This window comes from Ips typographus, linkage group LG3 (assembly GCF_016097725.1).
Source record: "Ips typographus isolate SLU linkage group LG3, UJ_Ityp_2.0, whole genome shotgun sequence".
Taxonomy (NCBI): domain Eukaryota; kingdom Metazoa; phylum Arthropoda; class Insecta; order Coleoptera; family Curculionidae; genus Ips; species Ips typographus.
Window position 1 is genome coordinate 15,319,476 of NC_138424.1, and position 24,113 is coordinate 15,343,588.

Genomic DNA, 24,113 nt, shown 5'->3' on the forward strand with positions numbered 1-24,113 from the left:
ACATATTTAAACCATTAATAGAATTAAAAACAACCCAACCACAATTACCTATGTATTTTCCTTCAACAATTCGTTCTTTCTGTTGCTTTAATTCAATAAGCCTGTAATGAGTGGTTTCATAAAGTGTTCCTTTATAAGTGGTCTTTCCTGGAATGATTTGCTGTAATCGAGCTTTCACCCAGCACCCTTGAGGGTTCTTCTCCTTCGCAATGTAATAAAGTTCATCTAAAAGTGTACAGCTACATTAGCAATAAGCGGTATAAAGCAAAACACAAACCTATTTTTGGTACAGGTTTATCTAAAATTGAAGTAACAGGCAGATCTTTTGGCATCAAAACTCCCTCTGATGAATGCAAATCAGTTTTTTCATTTGCCTGAATACAATGTCTCTGAATGGTTCTACCACCCTTCTTGACTTGATATGCTGGTTCAGTCATGGCAATGTTTTCTGTTAAGCAAAAAAAAAATGTGACCTAAATATTTCCTAAATGCTACAAATCAATTACCAGGCCTAATTTGCAATGTTTGACTTAAGGAATAATCATCTAATATCACAATTCCCTTTAACTGTCGTAATTCTGGTCTGAAATGTGAATACAAATCCAGTTGTATTTGATCTAATACATTTCGTATTTCCTTGACTTTGCTATTCAATTCTTCGCAGTCTTCTACAAATCCAACGCAACTGAGTAATAAAATCACGGCCAAAAATGAATTACTAACCATCAACCTTTTGTGCTTGTATTTTTAAATACTCTCGTTCCTGTTCCATGTGACTTTTTAAATCATACTTTTCCATCGTTTCAGTTAAAATACTATCGATGTTTTCTGAAATAAACTTAAAGTTTTCGTCTGATATGTATTCCATTTCGCCGTCATTCCCATCTTCTTCATCAGAGTCATCTATCTGGAGAGTTTCGTTTATAATGGGAAAGTCAACACCAAATAGCAATTTTCCTAAATGAAAGATTATAGTATTCCAATTTATTTTACCAACAACAAAATACTTACCTTCCTTAAGACTGGTTGCAAGCTTATCGTTATATTCCAGAGATTTGTTATAGCAATCTATGCATATTTCCTCTTTATTGCTGGAAGATTTTTTCACCCTATAACATAATAGACTTTTTCTACGTCTGACATACAGGGTGGTACAGTTTTAAGTGTCAGTAATTTACCATAATATACACTGTCTGTAAAAAGTCCGGCAACTCTGAATTATTTCGCAAAATATACAACTTATTGAAAAACATCCTATATTGACGCACTTTAAACGTTATGTGACACTCAGGAATATACAGGGTGAGGCACAATATGGCATTGAATTGAGGTTATGTTTTTTCTTATGGAATGACTATGACTACGTTTATATCGAACAAATTTAATCCGCTTATTCAATCTGATCATGTAAACCGTCATAAAATCCTCGATATAAACGACGCGGATTAACGATTCGGATTGACTACTCAATCCTAAAAAATAACAGGATTGAAATGCTCTATCCGATTGAACGGTGACGTCCATTCCATGGATGTTCGATGTAAACAGGATTGACTTGACATTGACACATTAGTTTGACGGACGTTTGTTATTTGCTCTTTGAGTTTTGTTTTCGTTAATGCAAAACAGATTTGGGGCTTTGTTGATTTGCCGACAAGCTGGGTTTTTGATAGGTAAAGTACATACCAATATTTTTGTAATATTGGTGATAGATAACAATTACGAATATGTTATCATCTCTTTCTGCTTGAATAGTGATCTTTTTTCGATCTTTACGGATCTTTCGAACGCATCCAATAATCCAAAATTATCAAATTTAAGTAAAACACGATAAATACTCAATTGAATAATCCCTAATTCAATCCGCTTTGTCGATCGGAATAACACCCTACGATATAAACGTAGTCTATGTTTAAATGACATTTTCTGATTCGCTCTCTCATTCTGATCACATTTCATGTAACATGTTGAATGGTTATCTTGAACAGTTTGGCAGCTATTTAATTATTAAAGAAAAATTTGCTTTTATGGTATTATCCCATGTTTATCGATAGTAATTCTTACCTTTACCTGATTGTTACATTTGATAGTAGATCGCGGGTACCTAATTTTGACATTAGCTGGTAGTGTCAATAATTTTCTGTACACAATGTCCCTTGCAGAAAAGGAACGTATAACTCTGCTTATGATAAGAGGTTTTGGCGATAGACAGAGGTCGTATTCTGAAACCGTGAGACAGTTTAACATTAATTTCCCAAATAGAGCCCCAATAGCAAAATCTACTGTTTTAAGAACTATTCGCAGATTTGAAGAAAGGGGAACTTGCCCAAATAAAATCCGTTCTGGAAGACCAAAAGAAGCAAGAAGTGATGATAAAGCGTTGGAAACCTTGTTGCATTATGAAGAAGATCCCCACTTATCATTGAGAAAAGCTGCGACAAATATGCGTAAATTCGATGAAAATCAAAATGTGTTTAATCAAATCGTATTTTCTGATGAGGCAACATTTATGTTGAATGGGATGGGACAGGATGGTGCGCCAACACATTTTGGAGGACATGTACGGGCGCACTTGGATGAGGTGTTTCCTAACCGTAGGATAGGTCGTAGAGGTGCAATAGAATGGCCTCCGAGATCACCGGATTTGACGCCTCTAGATTCAGCGAATCAGAAAATATCATTGAAAGATGATCAGTCCATAAGAAAAAACATAACCTCAATTCATTGCCATATTGTGGCTCACCCTGTATATTCCTGAATGTCACCTAACGGTGAAACGTTTAAAGTGCGTCAATATTTATATAGGATAATTTTTACTGGTGTTTAATTTTTTAAACAACAGGTTGTGTAAAACAGAACATTCAAGACTTGTGAGAGTCTAAATTTGTATTGAATAGTCTAGAAACTTGTTATTTACTACTAGGAATAGTTTTAAAATTCGTTTTATCAGTCTGCAATCCATTGTTGAGTGTCTAAAACTGGATTTCAAGCACTAAAAACAGTCCAGAAATCAAGATGAAGATTGTTGCGCACAAAACTCATTTTTTACTACTAAAAATAGTCTAAGAAAGTGACTGGAAAAACATTATTACCGCTAAACGCAGTCTTCAATGTAAGTTTTTTAATAACGTGCTTTTTCGACTGTTAATACCACATTTTAAAGAGGGTTTCAGATGCTTTAGGCATTTCTAAATCTACCGTCCAAAGGATCAGCTTGAATGGTGTGTAAAGAGATGAAAGCTTTAAAAAACACACAAGCGAAGCGATTATGCAATCCAGGAGCATATAATTAGAACAAGAATTTACAATATGTAGATAAATTTCTTTGTTTTAGCTATTGCTTACTAAGGATCCCAAACGCGTTCAATTGATTTAGAAATATTTATTATGTTTTCACTTATAAGAGAACATGTCACAGTAAGACCTTTCATGCATATATTAAAAACTATTGACCAAATTTTGAAAAAACTTTAAATGATTTAATGGAACAACCTCACGTGATGAGAGATGAAAACCTCCATTAGTGACATGACAAAATTAAATTGCAGGAATCATATTGGTAGACTATACATCAGTTACAGCAGTAATTTGAAATGAAGTAATGACTGATTCCTGATTATAATTGTTTTTATAGGATATAAGATTCATATTGGCAGCTCATCCAAATTAACGCTTAGCATAAAATTGCATTGCAAATATATTATACTTTGTATAATACACAAATATTATATTCAACAATTAATATATTGTAATCTATTCATTTCGTAAGTGTTTAGCTGTTGCTATTAAAATAAAAATAAAAATATTAACTGTATTTTTATGTAGTCTGTTGTCATTGATTCACAAACATTTCTATATTTCATCAGCAAATTTTGGTTTATTATGCTGAACAACTGCTTATAAGTAAATGGTGCAATTTCAGTTTAAGGCCTGGTTTTACAATCACAGTAGAGAATAGCCTTAAACCAAGAAAATCCTATAAGTAAACACGGGTGCTAAGTAGTTTTGTATTTTACACCAACCAAAATTACAGATTTAGGCTATTGCTGTAAGTACAACACCAGCTTAATACATAATTTATTGTAGCCCCTGCTTTAAATTGTAACCTAAAACTATAATCATTTTGACAATCAATATCAGATTTAATCACGGACATACGTTTTGTGCTGGTGATTGTGACACAACAGTCAGAAGTCGCTATAAGCTGAGTTCTCATTTGTAGTAGTAGTTTGTAGAGTATAAGCTCTCACTTTTTGCGTCTGAAGCCACTTATTTCCTAATGGAAGAAGCAAAATTTGAAAATGACAGCCCGCAAGAAGCTGAAAATGTTTAACTTCTTGCGTCTGTTTCTAGCGTTTTGACGTTAAAAGTTATATCTGAATGCAAAACTGAAAATGAATCACAGCAAAGATGAGGTACGTTCCCTATGTTTATATTCATAGTTAATATCTTAGTTTTTATGTGGCATTTGCCATGGAACTTTGAGAATAGAAGATATTTCCATTCATCCTTGTTTCGGGAAAAAAGTTTTGCCAGGTCTGTCAGCTGAAAATTTACTGTTGGCCAATAGGAAATAACTAACGTCAGACAAAACGCGGTTATGAGAACTAAGCTGAACAGAAAGTAGTATATTTCATTACCAGTCTAGAAAAAAGGCTTGTCCCGTGCATGTGTGACAGTCATGTTATGCGATAACGGAAACGGGCATTTTGGACGTGAAAAACGTTTATATCACTGAAATATGTTATTAGGTTAATATCTTGACGTTGATAGTAGTCTTGACATTTTTACGCTCCATGGAGCGAGCAGATCGTTTTTGACGTCACAATGTAACTTGACAGTTGGTATTATGGTTTGGCCAAATTTCGTCATCGTGACGTCGAAAACGCTCTGCTCGCTTGATGGAGATTGAAAACGATCGCGGACGTTGTTATAAAATTCGTGCAGGTAGGTAGTTGTTGTAAAGCGCAAACAAAAAATGTCAATGTGTTTTAGATAACCGAGGGGTAAACCGCTGAGTACAATTTTGTACAGTAATTCCTAATATGCCAATAATGTCCACTAATTCCTTGTAATGCACAGTAATTCCTAATAATTCCCAATATCTAACCTAACCTAACAATAACCACTAATTTTTTGATATACCACGACTCGAGAGTCTAATAAAACCTTTTTTAATAAAAAACTATGCGTGCTAACGATTTAACCGGAAGTAGATATACCTTGTAGAGATACCTTGTATATTATTGCATTTTTAGATTCTACGTCATATTCTAGACATATTTCGTGTGTTAATGTCATCTTATCTGTATCCGTTTCTGAGATATTTACCGTTCTATGTGAAATTTAATATTGTCTCCAAAACAATAATTTTAATTTATGCATATCAGAAAACGTTTTCTTCTTGAATTTTGTGTTTTGTCGTGTTATACAAGGTTTGTTCTAAGAGTGGGTGAAGAAAAACGATAAAACATATTATACAGGGTAGTCAAAAAAAAGCTCAAGATATCAGTTCGAAAACAGGACGTTTTTCAAATTGAACACTCATTCTTATAACTTTGTCTGATTCTCTGTTCAAAATTAAGGTAAGTTTGTATTAGGTCACTTATTTAAAAAAATTATTCTTTAAACTGATACATTGAACCGTCAAATTTAGTCAAAACTGTCTTTATTATCAAACAACTCGTTTATTTGCAACACTTTGTATAGACTTTTATATGTCAATGGATAGAAAATATAATGGGCTTTCCAAAAATATGGCTGTTTGTGTTGATAGGATGCTTCGTTTGGCCGCCAGAGGGCTCCAAAGCTAACTAAATGTTTTTCTTTGAGGGATTTTTTTTAAATCGACAAACCTAACACAGTGTCAAATTTAGAGCCGTAGCAAAACTGTAGAAATAAAATCATTAAAGTCGATTTTCGCTTGCACTAAGTGGCCAATATAACGCAAAACCCATTGGAATAGTGGTGGCTTTTCAGGCAAATTTGACCCTAACGAAAATTGTCATTTGCAAAATCGGTTTTTCAAGAAATTTCTATGCATTACATCGTAGTAGACCTAGTAGCTCATGTAACCGCGTTTTCCTAATTTTCCAGGGTCAAATTAACCCACACCAGTCAAAATGTGTTTCTGGGGCACCCTAGTAGTATAGCAAAGCCGGTACGGAACCATTTTTATAAAATGTGTGGAAATAGCGTGGGACGGTGGAGTCCCCAACCCCTAACCCCTCCACCCCAACCCTAAACAACCACTAGTGGAAAATAAAAAAAATACTAAGTACTTAATGTTTTTTATTGCGGAAGTGTATTAGACACCCAATCATGTATTTCAATTCAATTGCGAAAACTACAAACATATGGTTTATCTGCTAAATGCTCCATGCATTTTGGGTAACTAGGTTGAGTTGGCGGTGCGGACCAATCCAATGACATATCAATAATACTTGGGCTAATATCTAAACCATTAAGAACTTTCTCTAAGAAATCTTTATTTGCAACACTTTTAACGTAAACGGCATCACAACCGTACAGCGCTCGTTTAATTATATCATTTATTCGGTTATAATTAATATTACCACGCGCAAATTGAAGTCCATGGTAATTAAATGTTGCCCGACTGACTATTTTCTTATTAGCAGCAGATAAGGATGCGTACGTCATTGGCGATTCAAACAGGTAATGGTTAACTTGTGACCCATTTGAAATGGTAACTTCTTTAGCAATAAATTCTGAACCTTGTACCCCGTTTAAGGTAAAACCTTGAATATCAACAGCAAACACTTTCATTTTTTTTTTCGGAGAGCTCAACTTTTTAGGTCAACAGTCGGACACCTACTGAAAAATGATCAAAAAGTGATTTTCCAATTTCATACATGGTCTGACCAGGGTCAATTTGGCTGCAAATATATTCAAAAACAACAAATTATGCTTTTGTTAATGTCCTATCAGTCCATATTTGGTGCTGCACTTTTCCCACTATCGACACATAATTGTTGTTGATGTACGCTTATTTTTCATGTATCTGCCCACAAAATATATTTAAAAACAACAAATATGCGGTTTGTTAATGTCCTATCAGCCCTACTATCAATACATAATTGTTGTTTTTCGCTTATTTATCATAAATCTGACCACAAAAATATATTCAAAAGTGACAAAAACATGTTTTTGGTAATGTCCTATCTCCCCTTCCTTTGGTCACAACTGCATATAAAAGCATAAGCGAACGCGGTAGTAAAAATAAACAGAGCTTTTCTTCCAAGTCAGTTTGCAGCAGCTAAGATACAACAAAGAACAATGTCTAAGTCACCTGCCATTAGTGATTGTGCTGAAGCCCTCAACGAGTTGTGCAACATTGTTACACCACCAGAAATCCGGCCAGACGAAGTGATTGAAGAAGAAGAAGAAAACCAAAATAATGATGGCGAAGATGTCGTAAGTGAGACCTATAGCTGTTGCACGTATAATCCAAATATTGACGTGACATTAAGAATAAGGGAAGTGAATGATTTCTATGAAGCTCCAGTTGACAAGCGCATCCAAAACATTACTGGAGATGTTAATCAACGCGATAAAGATTGGTGGTTATGGAATCGCGCTGTACAACACCATGAGTCAATAGTTTTTTGTAATTTCCATTATGTTCTCGAGATAACTTCTATAAATTTAATTATGAATATTTGCCCTGTTTTGCACCGTTTAGCCACTAGAGGGCGTCAACTGACAATTGCACTATTTTTCCTAGAGTTTTATACGTCAACGGATAGCCAATGGAATGAGCTTTCTAAAAAATTCCCAAATTGGGTTGATATGTTAGACGGTTTGGCCGCTAGAGAATGTCAAAATTAGTCAACTTTAACGTTTGGTAGGGTGTTAATTAGAATTATTTATAATATGCAGTTCCAAAATGAGACTTTTTTTAAATCATTTTTTTCCTGTACTTTGTTTAATACGTTATTTTGTCCAAAAAATTGGTAATTTTCAATAAAAGTGGCTTTCTAAATTGTTTTTTTTTTTAATTTCCTGGAGGGTTGACACCGAGGGGTAGACCGCCGATTTTTTGTACACCAAAATGCCTTCTTGCATACAAAATACCTTGAAAGGCCTTTAAATACCTCACAATGCTGCTCAAAATGCCTTAAAACTGCCTTGGAATACATCAAAATGCCTTTAAATTTTTGAAACTGCCTTAGGATACCTTCAAATGTTTACACATTTCTGGCATTCTTAAATTTAGTTATAAGTCCCGTTGTATTGAGATAATGATAAATCTTGATGAAATAGACCCTTGAAATTATTTTTTTTATGGTCATGTGTCAGTTTTTAGGTTGGATTAAGTAGCATGTCTGCTTTTACAATTTGTACATGACTTTTGACTTTTTGACTATTGTCAAAATGTCGATAACGATTAATGATTCAATCAAAATGACTTCCTCAGGTTACGTGACTGTTTTTCCAAATTTTAGAGACCCAAAAGCTTAAAATTGATTTTTTTAAAGGTCCCGTTACAGTTTTTAGGTTAAGTTAGGTGACAACGTAAAGGTTTTACCAAATTTTTGACACTTGATTTGACCTTGTGCCAAAAGCTTTAAATTGATTTTCTAAGGTCAGGTGACTGTTTTTCCAAATTCTGACAAAAAAAATAAATCTTTTGTACGGTTGCCCAAAATTACGGGTTATATTTTGACGTTTGCACGAATTTTCTAATTGTCATAGTAACCAAGTTAGCACGTTAAATAAAGACACTTATTATTTAAAAGAAACAGTTCATTAGACAGCAGTAAAATTGGAAAAACTAGGTCATGTGACTTGATAATTCAATTTTAAAGCTTGCAACATTGTAAAGGCTAGTTGACATTGACAAAAACAGTCATGTGAACTTCAAAACGCAGTTTAAACTTTGAAAAATGGTAAATAAAATTTAAACAGTTGTTAAAACTTAAATTGCAAAATACACCTTATGTGTCATTGAAAATGCAGTTCTGCATGTTCTTGAAACACTGTAAAGGCCAGTTGACATCTGTCAAAATTAGTCACATGACTGAAAAATGTAATTTAAATGTTGATCATTTGGTAAATTAAATTTAGACAGCTGTAAAAGCTGAAATTGTAAAATACACGTTATGTGACCTTAATAATACAATTTTGAGGTTGCAACACTGTAAAAGCCAGTTGATTTTGTCAAGAACAGTCACGAGAACTTCAAAACGCAGTTCAAACTTTAAAAAATGGTAAATTATATTTAGACAGTTGTAAAAGCTAAAATTCCAAGAGACACATCACCTGACTTTGATTATGCCATTTTAGAGCTTGCAACACTGTCCAACTGACACCTGTCAAAAACAGTCACATGACTTTAAAATGTAATCTAAATGTTGATCATTTGGTAAATTAAATATAGACAGTTGTAAAAGCTGAAATTGTAAAATACACGTTATGTGACGTAAATAATACAATTTTGAGCTTGCATCACTGTAGAAGCCAGTTGACAGCTGTCAAAAAACAGTCACGTGACCTTATTAATGTAGTTTAAATGTTGAAAAATTGGTAAATTATTATAATTATTTGTGAAGAATATTGTTTCAACTCAATACCATGTAACAAAGATTTTACCATAATAATTACATGTGCCTATGCTGTTCTGTTCAATTTTCATTCAATTTTGTTATATTAATACACTACATTTTGAAATATACAGACAATGCCTCAAAATACTCACATATGCCTAATAATAATATAATACCTCGAGTGCACTACAGCTTTTAAGAGAGCAAACACACATCCAAACAGTTAAAAAAAATATTTGAACTTACCTGAATGAGGATAAACAAAAATCTGGTGCAAAAATAAATTCTGAAGAATTTCCTTCACAGTTTGTATTAATGCATCTATTGTTAACAGGTTTGTCAACTAAATTGATAATATCCTTCACAGGGCATTCTAAAATAAAACAAATATTAATAGACTAAATATAAATCATGAGAAAATATTGTACCTACCTAGTTTTTGTGATGATGGTTTCTCTTCTTCTTGGACTTTAGGGGTTTCAGATGCAGACAATTTTGGTTGAGAACCATCTTCTTCATCATCTAAGATAACAATGTTTGAATCTTGCTTTGGGAGGATTTCACTTTCAGCAGTATGGCTAGCTGATACAACTGGGGGTACTGTGGACAGGAACACTCTACGAGAAGTAAAAAGTGCATTTTTACTAAGGAAGTCTGAGAAAAGTAAATGCACTCTTACTTTCTCTCAATAATAGGAGTGACCGGCAAAGGTTCATCTATTTCCATGGCGTCATCAGGATTCTCCTGTTCACTCTCCATCTCCATTGTGGCTTAACTAGTCTTCTATAATAATGCAAACACTAAACACAATTAAAACAGGGTTTCTGTAAATGTTCTTAGATTTTTTAAGGTGTAACTCGCTTTTCTGTAATGTTTTCTATTAAAAAATGTTTTTAAAATCATACAATTTCTTGTAGTAGTAGGTTATAGGAATACTATAAACAAAACAACCCGGATACCAAGCACTATTTTCCACACTTTGGTTGGGTTTATGTTTTACAAATTTTGAATGTTCTGTCAAAGAGTCACGTGATATTACTTTGATTAACTATACTATTATCATGTGATACTGTGATTCAACAATCGATTTTTAATTTAATGTCATATTTGGCAAATTGTCAAACGTCATTTGTCACTGACAGCCGGTCAGCCACTTAATAGTTTCACGTTTTTCCATTTCCTCCTAAAAAATTTGTTAATTTTTCTCTGGATTTTAAAGTTAGTTGATTAGATCATAATTGGTATAAATTCTAATTTACATCTAATCACTGCATGCAGCAGAGGCTTACTATTCTAGGAAATACAACAATACTACTTTACAATGGCTCAGAGTAAACTGAACGATTTGGCTGGAAAATTCGGCAAAGGTGGACCACCCGGCTTGGGTTTGGGAATGAAATTATTGGCCCTGGGTGGTGTAGCGGTTTATGGAATTTCACAATCTATGTACACAGGTAAGAGCTGCTGAATTGCATAAATATGTGCAACACAGGGACACTCTTGAGTTATAAAAGTGAGAGGTTATGTCAATAGTTCAAGGTTTGAAACTGGCAAATAAAATTATCTTAATAATCTTTACTTGCACTTAGGGAGTTTTGCACTTATGCATTATTGTTTTCTTTAAAAATAACAGATTTTTGCTGTTGAACAAGTTATTAATATCGAGATTAATATTACTCAAGACTTGTCACAAAAGACAGTACTAACAAGAGTACTAGAGAGACAGGATTACTTTACTGTATATCCAGTAAATTTCAAGTGGGAATCTTAAAAATACAGGAGATATATAATTTAAAAGCTTGGCTCAGGCCAGTCTTTCATATCAGTATTAAACTTACACAGTCTTTGAAAAAGATGTAGAAAAACTACTGTTGTAATGTGTCTCAATACCTGACATTGTTAGGATTCAATGGTCCATTAAAAAAAAAGATTTCTGATCAACAAAAGAGATTTATATTAAGGCCGTTTTACACTTTGCAAGGCAAGTTTATTGATGGTTTGCATTACAGTAAAAAAGTTTATTGTCATTTCAGAAAGTAACTTTTAGTTACCAACCTACAGAAAAAAATAACCCCTTGCCTTCCTCCTGAAATTCCTGACTGTCAGTACTGAGTGAATACTGTCATCAATGTCAGTTGTTATAAATTCTTTCTTGTTTATTTGTGGAAGCTAAAGTCTGCTGAAGCCCAATAATACATCAACCACTCAACACTAGTGGATTTTGTGCCAAGATGGTACCTCAAAAATCACTAGAAAAGTTACTAAACTTTCCGGCAAGTTGAAAGAAAAATCGAGCAGAACCAATACCCGGCAAGTGCAAGCAACTTGCCGAAATCAGCTGTGTCCGTACTGCGCATGCGCTGGCAAGTTTATTGCCGCTTTCCGCGGGTAAAATGGTCTTTAACTAGTGATGGGCCTTAATAATAATAATAATAATAATAATAATAATCTTTATTTCCAATTGGTTATTACAATAACAAATAGAAATAACGTTAAAATAATTAATTTACCACCAGTTGTTTACTGGTAAACTAAAGTAAAATTGGAAAAGTAAACTGCAGTGTGACATGAAAGTTTACCAATTTTACCAGTAAATTTATGGGTCTAATTGAAATTTGCTTGAAAGATATCAATTTCCTGTCAATAATTTCATTAAAGTTATTTTCTGTCAATATTGTCAAAATAAAGACAAAAAGTCAAAATAAGGCTGTTTTGATTTGTTATTTATCGTTTTAATATTATTTATTGAGTAATAAAATAAACTCGAAAATAAATGAAGTAAAACTTTTCACAAAGTGATTATTGTAGGAAATAACAAATAAGTAACTTTTTTATGAAAAAGTATAGATTTCTACTCTTTCTTCTCTTTTTATCACTTTTGTTGATTTTCTCATGTTTAAATTAAGACAAATAATATGTTTTTGAGATGAGAAAAATCAGGTAAATCTGACTTGTTTTGAAAACTGTAAGAAAAGTGGGTTATACTGTTATTCTTGCAAATTCTCGGCAAATTTTGATATTAGGAACAGATATCACATGGTTTTTGGAGGATAATTTAGCTAGGCAGTAGGGTTCTTCAGAAAATTCTAGACATAATTCATGTACAATGTCCCATACCTATCTTCAACTGTTTCAGAAATATTAAATGTTTTCAGATGTATTACAAAAATTAACATTAAAAAAAGAAAATTATTTTATTTCACAAATTCGCTACATTACACTCAATACTTATTTTCGCAAACATTTTGAACATCTCTTACATTGAAATTAATGTTTTTTTGTTTTTTTTTACATTATTTGTGAAATAAAATAATTTTCTTTTTTTAATGTTAATTTTTGTAATACATCTGAAAACATTTAATATTTCCGAAACAGTTGAAGATAGGTATGGGACATTGTACATGAATTATGTCTAGAATTTTCTGAAGAATCCAAAAAACTAATAATATACAGGGGGTTGTATTTAAAATAATAAAGTTGGTATCGGCCACTGTCACATGACACACCCTATATAATTTTTTTTTTTTTTTTAAATGCGCATCTAAAAATACAAATCGACGTGTCCAAGCGTTTTTCCCAACAAGCTCTCATTTATTCGTTATCGAATTTATTCAATTTGGCTGTTCCACACTGTATACAGGCCAAACCTATACCATGCCTAGAGAATTGGATTTTACAGAAAGTTGTGTCCGAAAATGCGTTGTTACCGAGATACAGGGTGATAAAGTTTCAGATTTTTTAAAGGTTTTATTACATAACTTCATTCATTCTTGACATAGCAAGATTATTTTTTCTACATACACTACTCTATAGGATCTCCACAATTTAATTGTAACTTTTTCATACAATTTCTTATGCATCTCTTATGGGAAATTTCATGCACTCCTAGACACTTTTGCCAATAACTCTAAAACGGCAACAGATATGGAAAAAATGCAAGAGACAAAAAAGTTTATAATCTGAAGAAAGAATTCAGATTTGGAAATAAATGATCGGTGGCGTATTACAAAAAAGTTTGAGAAGATAAAATGGCGATTGACCCCTAAAAAGTATCACCCTGTACATTTTCACTACAATGTGTACATTGTAATTGTGGAGTAGTAAAGAGTAGTGCAGTAGTATGTAGCCACACACAAAAAATCTAATGAAAACAAGGAAAGAAATGGATGGAGAGGATATAAGAATCTTAACAGAGAAATAAATACGAACATTCGAAAAGATTTAAGAAACCATAATAATGAGCTAATTAAGAACACAACAAGCATTTGAAAGTTCTAAGATCCAAATTATCAAATGGAAGGTCAAGGATGACTAAAGTAAAAAACAAGGAGGGTATTGTGGTTAGCAATCGTAGTGAAATAGTGACTGCAGTTCAGGACTTCTACGGAAACCTGTACAGTTCCAACTCCACTCCAAGTCCAGGGCCGTCAATACCAAAGGAAAATACAAAATGTGGGATCCGAAGAAGTCCCTGAAATAAATATCGGAGAACTGGAGATAGCACTACATCAAATGAAAAACCTAAAGTGTCCAGGTGAAGTTCAAATCACGTGCGAAATGATTAAAATAGGAAGTGAGACGCTGATGGAGCATGTAAGATTGCTGCTGAATGAATGTTTGACAGAAGGTAAAATCCCAACTAAGTGGCAAAATGCAGAAGTGATCCTATTATACAAGAAACGAGACAGAAACAACATAGATAATTATCGACTTATTATCGCACTTATACAAACTATTTACGAAAATAATAACCAACCGGTTGACGAATAAGATAAACTCATACCAAACGGTCGAGCAAGCGGGACCACCTGCAGACACTTCGCACTCTTATTGAAAAAGCCACAGAATATAATATAACCCTCCATTTGGCTTTCGTCGACTACCAAAAGGCTTTTGACTCTGTCAAAACCTGGGCAGTTCTAGAATCCCTAGACAATGCAAGGATCGACTCTAGATATTCAAACCTCATCAAACAAATCTATAATAACGCTTCCATTCATGTAAAAATAGATGATGAGTTAAAAACCGACAGTATTCCAATCAAAAGAGGAGTAAGGCAAGGAGACACCATCTCACCAAAACTTTTTACCCTTGCCCTGAAGGATGTCTTCAAAAAGCTTGACTGGCAAGAGAACGGGATTAATATCGATGGAGTGCGTCTAAATCATTTACGATTTGCGGACGATATTGTGGTTGTTGCCAGCACAGGTGAAGAGCTGAAAAACATGCTTCGGGAGCTTCATCGAGCACCACTGCAAATTGGACTTCAAATGAACTTGAACAAAACAAAGATCATGAGTACAGAAGACATCCAGGTGACCGTTAACGACCAACCCCTGAAGGTTGTCTCGGAATATGTTTACTTAGGCCACAAAATGCAACTTGGCAAAGAAAATCAATTTTTTGAAACCACAAAAGAATACTCCTGGACAGCATTTGGCAGACTAGGATTTAGGTATCCTTAAATCTAGTGAATTTCCTATAAATTTTAAAAGGAGAGTGTTTGATGCCTGCGTGATGCCGGTTCTCACATATGGACTAGAGACAATGGCAATTACCCGCAAATTTGCCAGTAAACTGCAAACCACCCAACGAGCAATGGAGAGGGCTATGATAGGAATCACTGTGTATCACTCAAGGGATAGAATCCGCAATGAGGAAATTCTTAGAAGAACTAAAGTGACAGATGTTCTAAGGCTTGTGGCACAACTGAAATGGAGATGGGCTGGCCATGTGGCAAGGCAGGACGACCACAGATGGGCACATAGGATACTAGTTTGGCGCCCAAGAGAGACCAAACGGAGCATTGGTAGGCCCCAGAGACGATATCCAGAATGTTGCAGGAAGGAATTGGACCCGGACTGCTAGAAATAGAAAGGCGTGGAGGAATTTGGAAGAGGCCTACATTCAGGAGTGGATAAGAAGAAGTGTATGTAGAAAAATTAATCTTGGTATTTCAAGAATGAATGAAGTTATGTAATAAAACCTTACGATAAAATCTGAAACTTTGAACACATTTTCGGACACCCTGTATATTATAATATATGATGAAAGCTACAGCGCTGATAGGCACCAAAGTTTAAGTTCACGTGATGTTTGAGAGTCAAATTATTGGCCGGTAAGAAGATTGGTTGTTCTGGAATAAATCACGTTTGCAGTTTGGCACTTTTGCAACCCATGTTTGATTTTAAATCGCCTTTATAATAATAATAATAATTCTCCTTTATTGCCAGCTCAGTTTACAACAACCATAGCAACGTTACAAAACAGTAACAATTCCGACAATTGATAGAATAAACTAAGAAAAATACACTTATAGGGGAAAAAAAAAAAGTCTGTAACCTTTTTGTTTCTTGAATGTCAAATCAGCCAAAAATTGAGATTGGCAGTTTTGTTAAGACACCACTCAATTGTTTTGGTTCACAATTTTTTGGTACCAGTCACAGTTATTCACAATTTTGAAATAAATTGTAAATAATGATTATTAATGTTTGATCCATTGTTTTGTAATTATGCTTAATTAGTAAGCCGGAGTGCATTTCAGTAATGAATAGGTTGTGAATTTTTAATAATCATGTTCAGTAATATTAAAATTAATTAACAATAAATTGTCCACCCTTCTTAAAGTTAATTTTTTGGAGATAAGACCTTGTTCTGATTGTGAGTTTTGCTACAAACATTCAGGCACCCTGCGTTTTTCCCCAGTGTTATATAAGCTTTGAAAAACTTCATATATCATTTCGTATTTTCAATTTGTAACCGCATCAATTTTCACATGTGTGTTACATACATTATTCTTCTGGTTTTTAGTTGAAGGTGGGCACAGAGCCATCATGTTCAACAGGGTGGGCGGAGTACAGAAAGAAATTTACACGGAAGGTCTGCATTTCCGAGTTCCTTGGTTCCAGTACCCGATTATTTACGATATAAGGTAAGTTTGCAGGATTCAGGCCTAGCAACAGCACTTACGCTGTGTCTCTAGGTCAAGACCAAGAAAAATCTCATCACCAACTGGATCCAAGGACTTACAAATGGTGAACATTTCTCTTCGAGTGTTATCAAGGCCTAACGCGAGTGCCTTGCCTGTAGTTTACAGACAGTTAGGTTTGGACTATGATGAGAAAGTTTTGCCTTCCATTTGCAATGAAGTCCTTAAATCTGTGGTTGCCAAATTTAATGCTGCACAACTCATTACTCAGCGACAACAAGTACTAATTGACTTAATATTTTAATTACCAGTGCTACCAAACAAAAAATTCCTTGCAGGTGTCTTTACTAGTACGTAGGGAACTCACTGAACGTGCCCAAGACTTCAATATAATCCTGGATGACGTTTCGATTACGGAACTGTCGTTTGGAAAGGAATATACTGCTGCTGTTGAAGCGAAACAGGTGGCTCAACAGGAAGCCCAAAGAGCCGCTTTTGTAGTTGAAAGAGCTAAACAGGAGCGTCAACAGAAAATCGTACAAGCTGAGGGTGAAGCGGAAGCTGCCAAAATGATATCCTTTTATGCTAATTTTGACTTTTATTATACATTTTATTTGATGGAGTGTTACTCCTTAATTTTCTATACTTCAAGGGAGTCAGTAAGTAAAGTTTGTCTCGCGCTACTCTTTGTAGTGGTAAAATAACATTTTTTAGTAGTTTCCAACTTAGGTAATTTAACAGTGTTCTCTGTGTAGATATATTTTTGTTTGGATAATTCCGCAACAAAACGCAATTCCTTTTATTTTTATTTAATCAGTAGATGACTACGAATAGTAGAGCTTCATGTAAAGTCAATTGTTTTTCTTAACCAATTCTTACTTAGGTGAAGCCATATCTAGGAATCCTGGTTACTTGAAGTTGAGGAAAATCAGGGCAGCACAGAATATTTCCAGAACGGTAAGTGTTACTCTGATGTTTGCTTAAATAGAGTTTGTCTAGGAATTGAGGCTGCAGCTTTTGAAATTAGATCAAAAATTAAAAGCAGAATGTTATTAATTAGTTGGAAATAGTTTTTGGCATTCGGCAATAAATAAATAATTAGACAATAGTACTTTTCCTAACAAGTGTGCAAAGTAATAAAGGCTTGTAAGCACGATGGCTGAATATGACACCAGACAAGTGCGGACAAGACACTTTGCACAAGAGTTAGTAACAATATTTTTTCTACAAGGAACTCTAGACTTAATTTATTTTGCAAGATAAATGAAGGGTGCACGGGAAAAACAAGCTAAGTCAATTTTTGGCCAAATTGAGAAAACAGCTTCACCTGATAGACAATAGCGATGCTATACAGGGTCAAAACTTAGTCAGAAGAAAATCGAGCTACGTCGTCTAATAGAACATATTTTAGGATAGGCGTACACGGGAATGACCTACTTACCTTACAATCTTTTTAGTAACTAATTAGTTTAATAATTTTTTATCAATAAAAAACAAACAAGTTTTCAACTAATTATTTTTTGACATACATTTTAATTTATGAATTACCTTGTTTGCTACTTAAGCTTGATGAATTTAATATTTATAATATAAATCTGGTGAAAAACAGGCTAAGTCAAGACCTATTTTTGTATCTTCTTCAACAAAAACCTTTCCCGTGCACCCTTCAAATATAAACTCCGCTTTGACACACGCTTGTCACATGCACAGTTTGTCATATTTTAACCTTAACAAAGTACAAAAAATAGCTTCTACGCCGTATGCAACATGCTATTTTTTCTCCAAACATAACACTTATTTAAATAGAGTTTATTAACATTATTATGAGTTATATAATGGAAAATTTGATTAAAACCGGTTACCTATGAAAGTAAAATGTTGCGCGTTTATATGGTAATTTGCTGTTGTTTGACATGGATAGTCAACATAAGCGACAAAAGTAATTCACATTTTCAATTCCGACTTCGATTTTTTTGCTGCAATCCGTAAGTTTCTCGCTTTTCTCTTTAAATCTTGTACCAATGTCCGATTTTGACGCCAACGATGGTCAATGTACACCGCCAGAGATTGCGGAAATCGCTCAGAATGTTATTGACAATTTAGTTTCCATTACATCGATTAGACTGAGCGGCATTAAAAGTACGAGTAATAGTACTTTTGCTGCCGTTGAAGTTGCCTAGCATCCGGCGCTTTAGAAATTCATCCTTTAATGTCTAGACTGACATATAAAAAGTAACCTTTTTTTGACGTTTGGAGAAAATAGTATATTGTACAAGGAGGGTGAATAAAATGTCCTTGTCAGACGAGGACGATATGAACAATTCGTTCCAGTTTTACAGGCTATTTTTTCTACGACTAATTGGAATTACTTACCAAATTTCACACAAATAAACACTCAATTTTTGAATCGTTTCCGTGTATACATTATCACTTTTGACGCAGCCAAAGTTTGACCGGTGTCCCGGATTGTCACCGTGTGATAGCTGATTAACTTCGTATTTTATGTTGAAGTGTTAAATGGATTTGATTCGTTGTAATTTCTAAGTTTATATCATTTGCTTTCTCATATAATAAAGTAGATATTTTTATATTTTAATTGAACCCTAACTGAAACTTGAACGGCTTTTTCATTGTCTCAAAACATAAGCCAAAATGCAATGTTTTGATGCCAACTGTCAGTGAGGATGACAATCAGAAGAATTATTTTGTTTACGTTCAAGCTGTAATTGGTTTATTTCATATCGCACGCTGAAAATTGCCTGTGATTGGTCTATTTCTTTACGCACGCTGAAGATTGTCTGTGATTGGTCTATTTCTTTACGCATGCTGAAGATTGTCTAGGATTCTGTATTCGTTGAACCGTTGGCAATTGCCTACTTATCCGTTCTCTAAACTGTTACGGAATTAATCAATATCCGTGTAGGAGTATACAAAATAGTATAAGTGCGGAAAGTGATAATTTACCGCACGATGACCTCGCTACGCTCGTTTGGGCATCAGCCGAGTGCGGGGAAGGCACTTTACGCACGTGATAAGAACATTATTTTTTCTACAAGCGTTTCCAATAATTAGAAAAAATAATAATTGAAAATAAATGATAAATTAAAATTGAAAAATTAATTTTTAATAATAGTGAATTTAACAATATTGTTCTTTTATACTTATACATATTCATATTATGTATGTAACTAAAATATATATAATAGCACATTAAAAAAATCAAGTAAAAAACTTCATTTAAACCTACAAACTTGATTACCATAAATGGGTTATTGATGTGATGAATTACCTCTAATCTACTTGTTACTAATATTAATAATAAATGAACAATTATTAAATCGAATAACAATTTAGAATATGATACATAAATTAACATAATATTGTTACGATTTTTCCGTGGGTTCACACAAAGTCAATTTAACTCAACAATTAATAAATTTATTACACTTTAAAACACTCCGTACAATAATTAACACAGCTACTAAAAACACTACTACAATTCCACAATTATTCCACTATTTAAACTTAACCGCGTTCCCAAATTCACTAATCCACTACACTACACTCTCTCGCCGCCGTCGACTACGCTTCTTTTATATTCGCAAACCACGTTCTGGAATGACCGCGAAACGCTTCGCGGGTTGCCTTGAGCATTAAAGAATCTTCCAGGTAGCGCTTCCTAACTGTGGCCTACTTTAATACGCGCCCGGCCAGATATTGCGGCGCATCGGTTTCATTGAGTATCGAGCATAGTAGGCCCAAACCGTAACAATATATTTTTTCTACTCCTACATGGGTATTGGTTAATTCCTTAACAGTTTAGAGAACGGATAAGTAGGCAATTGCCACCGGTTGCACGAATACAGAATCCTAGACTTTCCGAAACTGTGCGATATGAAATAGACCAATCGCAGGCGATTTTCAGCGTGCGATATGAAATAGACCAGAAAATAATTAAATATTTTTATTATCATCCTCACTGACAATTGGCATCAAAACATTACATTTTGGCTTATGTTTTGAGGCAATGAAATGGGTAGTGTTAAGTGTAACCTTACTAATCTCTTTGTTTTTCGACAAAAGATTTAAAGAAATGGTTAAATTAAACACAAGTGAATAACCATTTTTAAAATTTTGCAATAAAATTTTTAAACGGCCCTTAATCAGCAAAATGGCAAAAACTAGAGATATTGACCACAAGACTCGATTGATTAAGGTTATTTTAAAACACAAAAATTTTTTTGCGGGAAATGGCGTTATACCGATTTAATTTTTTTTTGACTTCACTGAGGTGTAGTAGGTGTAGTACACCCTGTGTACTCGTATCCGTGACAACTTTCAAAAAGAGCTTTTAGATCATCAGAAAGAGGAAGAAAATAATTTTTAATCCTCAAAAAAATTATTAAAATCAGTGAATCAACTTGAAGAAATAGCCGCTCTAAAAAGACCAAAAATTTTGCTGTCTTATTCTTTTTGGCGAGCAGTTTAGTAAAACAAAAATGAAAATCATCATCATCACACAGCTATACGTTCATCCCTTGCTGGACATAAGCCTCCCGTAAAGATTTCCATCTCCCTCTATCCTGTGCTGCATTTAACCAGTTGGTTTGGATGCGCTTCAGATCATCTGACCGACTGGGCGGTCTGCCTCTGCTGCGGAAGGCGTCGTCTCGCGATCTCCATTCTGGTATTTTTCTAGTCTATCTGCCGTCGTTTATTCTGACCCGCCCAGTTCCATTTTAGAGTCAATATTCTTGTGATGACATCTGTTCCTCCACTTCTCCTTCTCACCTCTGTGTTTAAAACTCTATCTCTCAGGGATAAGCCTAACATTATTCTTTCCATGCTTCTTTGCGCTACTCTTATTTTATTCTCGGTGTTCTTTGTTAGAGTCAGTGTTTCGGCTCCGTAAGTTAGTATTGGTAAAATACATTGGTCAAAGACTTTCTTCTTAAGACACATGGGGAGATTTTAAGATGTAGCTCAATCTTCCAAAGGCTGCCCATGTAAGACCTATTCTTCTGCCAATTTCGCAGGTTTGATTATCTTTTCCCAATCCAATCTCGTGGCCTAAGTATTTGTAGGAGTATACTTGCTCAATGTTTAAGTTGTTCACTATTAGGTTTTCACTGACAACTAGATTTGTCATGAACTTTGTTTTGCCTATTTTGATTTTCTGCCCAGCCTCTCTGGATGCTAGACTCAGCTCGCTCATCATTTCTTGCGCTTCTTTGAGATCATTTGTAATTAATATCAGATCATCGGCGAAGCGAAGGTGATTAAGTTCTTCACCATTAATGTTGATGCCGAGGTTCTCGATGTTTGTGCGTTTGAACATGTACTCTAAAAGGTTGGTAAATAATTTGAGGGAGATGACATCCCCTTGCCGCACACCTCTCTATATTTGGAAGCTAACAGTATCTTCATGAAGTCTAATGACAGCATTTGCGTTCTTGTATAATTGCTTAATGATGTCGATGTAGCGATGGTCGATTCTGCAATCAGCGAGGGCACTAAGCATATTATGGTGGTCTATTCTGTCAAAAGCTTTTTTATAGTCTACAAAAATGAGAACTAACGGTTTATTATACTCTATGCATTTTTCAATGAGGATTTTTACTTGTAAGAAGATGATCATTTGTGCCCTAGCCTTTACTCAATAGGTTGGAAAAGATCGAGTTTAGCTGTCAGCCTTTTGGTGATTATTCTCATAAACAGCTTATAAATCTGCGATAGCAGGCTAGTTGGTCTGTAGTTTTCTATTTGGACTATATCTCTTTTCTTGTGTAAAAGTATTATGATGTATTATTTCATTGATCAGGCGTTATGGAGTTTCTTAAACAAGCGTTGTATAGCTTACACAGTATTTTCAGAAGTGCTGATGATCCTCCTAGTTTTATATTTTCGGTGCTAATTTCGTCATCTCCTGGTGATTTATTGTTCTTTATGTCTTTTAAAGCAGTTGTTTATTTTGTCTGGATTACTGGGATGTCTTCTGATCCCTGGTTTTGTATCACGGGAATTCCCACGCCAATTTCTGTTGTAGTTTTCTTATACAGCTTCGCATAGAAGCTTCTCACGATTCGCAGGATGTCTCGCTTATTTGTGGTGGTTTGTCCATTCTTATTGTCAATTATCTTACTTAATTGTTTCTTACCCTCAGACAATTTTTTCCTAAGCACTTTTATTCCCCTGTTTTGCTCTGCTTTGTGTAGCCTTACATCTCTTCGGATAGCCTTTGATATTTCTTTGTTGATCTCTCTTAGCTGAGTGGCATTGTTTTGATGTTTGTCTGTTGATTTCTTCTTTTTTCCATCAACTTCTTAGTCCTACCACTCAACTTCTCCTTTCCAACTCACTTATTTTTCGCTTCTTTCATTGCTGTTATTATTTGTTTGTTTGTCTCCTCAATGTCTATATCCTCTTCATTTGTCAGCATCTAAGTAATTTACCTTTTTCCGAGCTGCATTCTAAACATCTCCTATAATAATATTCCCATCTTTTATGTGTACTAGTAACTATGAGATTCAAACTTTTAATTTACTTCTAAACTGAAAACTGATACTAGTTGAACTAACAAATAAATCATTATATTTTCAGATTGCCAATTCACAAAACAGAGTCTACCTTAGCGGAAACAGCCTGATGTTGAATATATCAGATAAGGAGTTTGACGACCAAAGTAATAAACTAAAAAGTAAGAGCTAATTTTGTAAGTGTCGCAGATTATCTTTAGTGTAAAATTATTCTGATTTACTTACTAATTATGTAGAACGGCTTCTTGGAAACTCATTTAAAATGGTCAGAAACGTATAACATTAACTTGCTTTTAGGTTTTTGATTCTAAGGAATTTATTTCGATAAAGGAGAGACTAAGAAGATTGAATGAATATTGCAAGTTTGTTACTACATGTTGTAAAAATTCAATAAACTGTTATTAGTAACTTTGACCGTCACTACTCTTTATGTTACTTTTTTATATTATTTGGTAATATAAGTATTTTTGATTGTGACTTTTTATATCATTTCTCAAAACCGGGTCTACAATGCTTCTCGTTTTAATAACCCAAGAGTGTTATAGTATTATTATGTTTTCTAGGTAATGGTGGAGGTAGTAATTTTGACAATTTGTTGGATAAATCACAAGGATCGGGTATGTCCGTGCTGAATTTATCTAAGTTTGCAGCTGATAGACTTTCTCCAAAAAATTTTAAGTAGAGATCTGTATTACACATCTTTTTATATTTTATATATATCTTTTTTTATTCAGATCGTAGTCAATTTTTCCTATTTTTGTAAGCATTTATTATGCCTGTTAAGGTGGTTTTTAAATCCAAAGAAGTTTTGTCCGTAGTTTTTAAGACCGTTAAATGCATGTTTTTAGAGAGAAAATGTGTTTATTATTCTGCTGCAACCTTTAGAAACAATTATTACAAGCCCGAGTTTAAAAATCAAGAGAATTTCTAACCTCCCTAATTTTTTCGAATGGAAATAGTAACGGTATCTTTTGAATTTAAAATTGTGTCCAAAACAAATTAGGATGACCTTAAAAACTGTTTTTAAAGCGCTAGCAATTGTTCAGACGTATCCTCGTAGATGCGTAATTAATGCACAACTGA

At 34.1% G+C, this 24,113-nt stretch overlaps 3 protein-coding genes and 1 long non-coding RNA gene across 7 annotated transcripts in view; 3 read left to right on the forward strand and 1 right to left on the reverse strand.

Moving 5' to 3' along the window:
- Positions 1-6,278, forward strand: part of LOC145726872 (uncharacterized) — a 108,555-nt gene extending 102,277 nt beyond the window's left edge. The window contains exon 22 of the transcript XR_014177712.1: positions 6,097-6,278. The gene's annotated coding sequence lies outside the window, so the exon portion shown is untranslated. The remainder of the gene's footprint in view (positions 1-6,096) is intronic.
- egg (SET domain bifurcated histone lysine methyltransferase eggless) overlaps positions 1-10,551 on the reverse strand; it is a 58,034-nt gene extending 47,483 nt beyond the window's left edge. Inside the window, exons 1-8 of one of the 2 annotated variants that reach the window (XM_081976157.1) lie at positions 10,246-10,551; positions 9,999-10,183; positions 9,813-9,939; positions 1,012-1,109; positions 724-957; positions 507-668; positions 278-448; positions 49-225 (exon numbers count right to left, since the gene is read on the reverse strand). In XM_081976157.1, the coding sequence (XP_081832283.1) occupies positions 49-225; positions 278-448; positions 507-668; positions 724-957; positions 1,012-1,109; positions 9,813-9,939; positions 9,999-10,183; positions 10,246-10,331 (1,240 nt within the window). In that variant the 5' untranslated portion in view covers positions 10,332-10,551. The remainder of the gene's footprint in view (positions 1-48; positions 226-277; positions 449-506; positions 669-723; positions 958-1,011; positions 1,110-9,812; positions 9,940-9,998; positions 10,184-10,245) is intronic. The other variant, XM_081976156.1, reaches the window with a different exon arrangement.
- Positions 7,276-8,003, forward strand: LOC145726876 (uncharacterized). Its single transcript, XR_014177713.1, has 2 exons — positions 7,276-7,434; positions 7,745-8,003. It is a non-coding gene; the product is annotated as an uncharacterized LOC145726876 (long non-coding RNA).
- Positions 10,552-10,666: 115 nt separating the features above from the next.
- Phb2 (prohibitin 2) lies at positions 10,667-23,886 on the forward strand. 3 transcript variants are annotated; one of them, XM_081976158.1, is made up of 8 exons: positions 10,667-10,784; positions 10,845-11,020; positions 16,377-16,497; positions 16,549-16,774; positions 16,833-17,066; positions 17,374-17,451; positions 23,095-23,191; positions 23,594-23,886. In XM_081976158.1, exons 2-8 carry the CDS (start codon positions 10,888-10,890, stop codon positions 23,710-23,712), a joined length of 1,008 nt encoding a protein of 335 aa, XP_081832284.1. In that variant the 5' UTR covers positions 10,667-10,784; positions 10,845-10,887; the 3' UTR covers positions 23,713-23,886. The 3 variants fall into 3 exon arrangements, with proteins under 3 accessions (XP_081832284.1, XP_081832285.1, XP_081832286.1); XM_081976159.1 differs by having other exon boundaries at positions 10,706-10,807; positions 10,864-11,020; XM_081976160.1 differs by lacking the exon at positions 23,594-23,886 and adding an exon at positions 23,328-23,507 and having other exon boundaries at positions 10,707-11,020.
- The last annotated feature ends 227 nt before the right edge of the window (positions 23,887-24,113 follow it).

Excerpts from the sequence above, each read along its gene's own strand:
- Phb2 (XM_081976158.1), top strand. The coding sequence starts at position 10,888 with ATGGCTCAGAGTAAACTGAACGATTTGGCTGGAAAATTCGGCAAAGGT. Across the intron at positions 11,021-16,376 it reads TTCACAATCTATGTACACAG|TTGAAGGTGGGCACAGAGCC; the intron begins GTAAGAGCTGCT and ends TCTGGTTTTTAG. Across the intron at positions 16,775-16,832 it reads TCATTACTCAGCGACAACAA|GTGTCTTTACTAGTACGTAG; the intron begins GTACTAATTGAC and ends AATTCCTTGCAG.